General features: G+C 55.5%; 1 protein-coding gene across 1 annotated transcript in view; it reads right to left on the bottom strand.

The window, feature by feature from the left end:
• Nucleotides 1-235: 235 nt before the first annotated feature.
• The window catches only part of LOC104624141 (septin-9-like), a gene marked incomplete at both ends in the record, with an annotated part of 12,815 nt that continues 9,382 nt past the window's right edge, over nt 236-3,668 (bottom strand). The window contains 4 exons of the mRNA XM_010291428.1: nt 236-289; nt 614-665; nt 2,143-2,239; nt 3,131-3,226. Coding sequence (XP_010289730.1) covers nt 236-289; nt 614-665; nt 2,143-2,239; nt 3,131-3,226 — 299 coding nt within the window. The remainder of the gene's footprint in view (nt 290-613; nt 666-2,142; nt 2,240-3,130; nt 3,227-3,668) is intronic.

The raw sequence follows: 3,668 nt of genomic DNA, 5'->3' as shown, positions 1-3,668 counted from the left end.
CTGCGTAACACCCATCCGGGGAGACCCCCATCCTGCAAGTCCCTGGGATCAGGTTTTGTAGCCCCACACAACTATCTGCCAGCAGCAGCTCATGTGTGCAGAGTTTATCTTGCAGCCAAATTTAGGAGGAGCCCATTGCCCCCTCCAGCAAGCCAAGGGGGCTCAGCCAGCCTCCCAGCCCCCTGCAGCAGGGACGCCTCTTTCAAGAGGGACCGGTGATCGCCCAAGACCCCACAATGGCACGATCCTGGGATGCAGGAAGGTGATGTCTTCTGGCTGCAGGTAGGACCTGGGGCCGGTGAGGGATCATGAAGGCCAAAAGGCTTCCCAGCTGCCTGCAGGCGAGCTGGAGCCTCACTGCACGCTGCCAGCAATCCTGGAGTCTGTCCTGACCCCCCCGCTGCTCCTCTCCTCCCTTAACTCGGGCACCATAGCTGAAGCCACGTCCCATTGCGTGGGGCCACCCCACCTGCAGGCTGGGAGGGCGGGGAGGGAGGGCGGGGGGATGAGCAGAGCGAGGCAGCATCTGCTTCAAACCGGGCTGGGCGCTCCCCTTTCTCTGGATGCCACCTGGTGACCGAAGGCTACAGGGACAGGGCATGGTCCTACCGACCTGATGAGGAGGTCCCGCAGGTAGGCGAACTCACAGTGTGTCGTGTTCTCCACTGGTAGGAAGAGAGAGAAACCCATCAGCGTGCACCCACAGCATGAGTATGGCAACCACTTGGGGTGAGGAGGACCCCATGGAGCTTCACTACCATGTGGAGATGGGGACTTACCCCCAGGGGCTATAGGGTGCGGGACTCGAGTCCTCTTTGCTGCTCTAAGGCCAGTGATTTACCCAGCTACCTGCCCCAGCTCAGCATGACCAACTGGCTGAACGTTCCCAGTCCCTTCCCACCACCTCCCACCAAATGAGGGAACTCCCAGCAGCATCTCCCACCGTGACCCTCCCCTTCGGACCAACGCAAGCTTAAGTGGGCCCCAAACACGGCAGGGAAAGGGACGGGGTGCATTCTGCAGCGAGCGCTGGGCACGGCTCCACAGAAATGTTTCATCTATAGCTTCACCACGAGTATCCCGCAGCATCCCAGGCGTGTCAGCGACTGTGCTGCCCGGGCTGCCGGTGCTGCAGAAGGACACGATCTCTTGCTGACAGAGGCTACTGCTGCCTGAACAGGGCTTGGAGCAAGCAAAAGTGTTTGCAAGAGGGAAAAAAATCAAGGGGTGTTGCTCCACCACAATTAGTCTACCGGCTCCCAGTTTACCAGGCATTTGAATTTAAAGGATCAACTTCCTATTTTTTTTTTCCACCCAAACAGGCTTGAACATAATGCAGAAATGGCAAGAGAACAAATAACACTGTCCTGCAAAGGCTGCCCCTGCAGATGCCACACTGCAGAAGGTCGAGTGCTTTCATGAGCCCCATTAAGCTTCCAAGGCCAGAGCACAAGAGGGCAGCAGAGCTTTAAAAGACACCAGCTTTCCTGGCATCTTTGTTAAGCCATCCCTCAACACAGGATTCCTATTAAAAAGACTCATAAATGAGAGAAACCTATGAAGTGAAGGGGAGGAAGATAAGAGAGGCGGCACTGGAGACGTGCCAGTTGGCTCTCAGGGACAGGGAAACGTGCAGATGCACTGGAGCCAGGAGCCTCCATCTAGCCTTTAAACCATGATTTAAAATGGGGGATAAAAAAGGAAGATGCTGATGGGATGAACTTGGAAGAAGGAAGAGATGACACAGGGCACCAGCCAAATGCATGGTGGAGGGTGCAGAGACCTACAGATGCCAGGGGAAAGGCTCTAATCTGGGCTCGAGACACAGAGACGTCAGCACTGCACTCATGTTCCCCCAAATCCAGCCATCAGGCATTTAACTGTGCAACCAGCAGAAGCCAGGCCACAGAAACCCACAAGTGTCCCTTCCAGCACTCAGCAGCCCCCCGAGCCACACAAAGGCCCAAGAACTCAGGGCAGGAATATTGGCCAAGGCATTTTCAGTCCCTAAACACCGGGAAGTGATTTTCTTTGGGGAGGCAGGGAAGCACTATATACACCTCGAACTTCTACTGCTGGTTTTGGACCTCCTGTCAGGGCAGGGAGATGGGCTCAAGAGGTAGGGAAACAAGGAAAAGGTACCTTCAATGGTGCCCCACTTGGTCTTCCTTCCAAGGATTCTTCTTCCATTAACCTGGTACTCCTGGTCACTTCCCACCACTGCAAACGGGATCATTTCCTGAGGAAAGTGAAGAAAAGTTTACATTTTCCTCCTGGAAACCGGTTGCTCAGGAAAACAAGCTGGCGAGCAAGGTCCTACATCAAGCTGTTTTCAGGAGAGTTTCATGGGATGAGCTGGTCTGTCCCTGACGCTCCTGAGCAGCATTGCCTGCCAGGGCCCGCAGGCCGCCCTGGACCCGGGCAGGAGCCTCTCTTGCACACGTGCGCAGTCCAAAGCCAGTCTAAAACCAGCCCCAAACCAGTCTAGCCCAGCACCTCATTGCCAGGCACCAGTGCACAGCCAGGGCAAAGGCATCATGCTGCTTCCCTGGGAATCGCCCCCAGCATCTGGCAACCTGCGGCTCAGTCATTTGCTGATCCAAGGTGGTGTCTTTGTACTTAAGAGTCCCTAAAAGACATTTTTCTTCCTTGAATTTGTCCAATCCACTCTTTCGAGCCAAAAAACCTCTTAACTACTTCCTATAGCACGGAACTGACAGCCACAAAAGCAGAGCAGCCTATGGGCAAGTTACCCCCAGGTGCCGGGAAAGCGGCTCCCCTAGCCAGGGGTGGGCAGGCACCGGCCCTCCCGGCCCCTGGGGCAGGGCAAGGGGCCACGGGACCTCCCTGCCCGCTGGCTGCTGAGGGCACCTTTGAGGAACAGGGCTGGCGGAAGGAGCAGCAACATGGATGGGAAACTACACCTTCCCCAGGTACCTTCCTCACCCTCTTTCTGTCCCTGCTCTGAGCTCTGGCAGGATCCTTGGTCCCGGGCAGACGCCCTGGACAAGGGCACAGCAGCTCTGGAAAGAAAACAGAGGTGCTTTGCAAGAGACCTCCCAGGGCATCACCAGCACCCAGAGCTGCAGGGCCCATCCAAACGCATCAACCCACAACACCACACACTAACCCTGAATTTCTCGTTCACTAGCCGATCTTCAGAGTCTTCATCAAACTCCTTCTGAGGATACACGTCGATCCCATTGGCAAGAAGATCGGCCATTATCTAGGAGAGAAGAGCAGAGGAACATATGAAGGAGACCCGGGCAGAGGAGCTGCATTCCCACCATAGCAGCAGCTCCCAGCCGACACAAGAGGCTCTCGTGAGCAACGCCCAGCAGCAGCAGCGTCTTCCCTCTCCATCCTAAACACGGCCCACCTTGGGGAGAGAGACCTGTGTTTAACTGCTACACACCTACCAAGCGCTTGCCCTGGAATCTCTGCAAGAACCTGGTGCCAAGACACAGTTCAGGCTGAGTGAGATGAAGTTACATGATCTGGGTGTTGCTTTGGGATTGAAAAAGACAGTAAGACAATACAAGCTGCACCAAGCAATGGGGAATGTAACTGCCAAGCACGTAACCCAAAGTTAAGAAGTTGCCTTTTGGTGTCTACTTATGCTCCTTGGAAAAAGAGTCACGGCAGCGCCTGGTCCAAGGGGACAGGGA

This window comes from Phaethon lepturus, unplaced genomic scaffold (assembly GCF_000687285.1).
Source record: "Phaethon lepturus isolate BGI_N335 unplaced genomic scaffold, ASM68728v1 scaffold31147, whole genome shotgun sequence".
NCBI classification, from domain to species: domain Eukaryota; kingdom Metazoa; phylum Chordata; class Aves; order Phaethontiformes; family Phaethontidae; genus Phaethon; species Phaethon lepturus.
The sequence above is the reverse complement of the archived record's forward strand: the minus strand, read 5'-3'. Positions and strand labels throughout refer to the sequence as shown.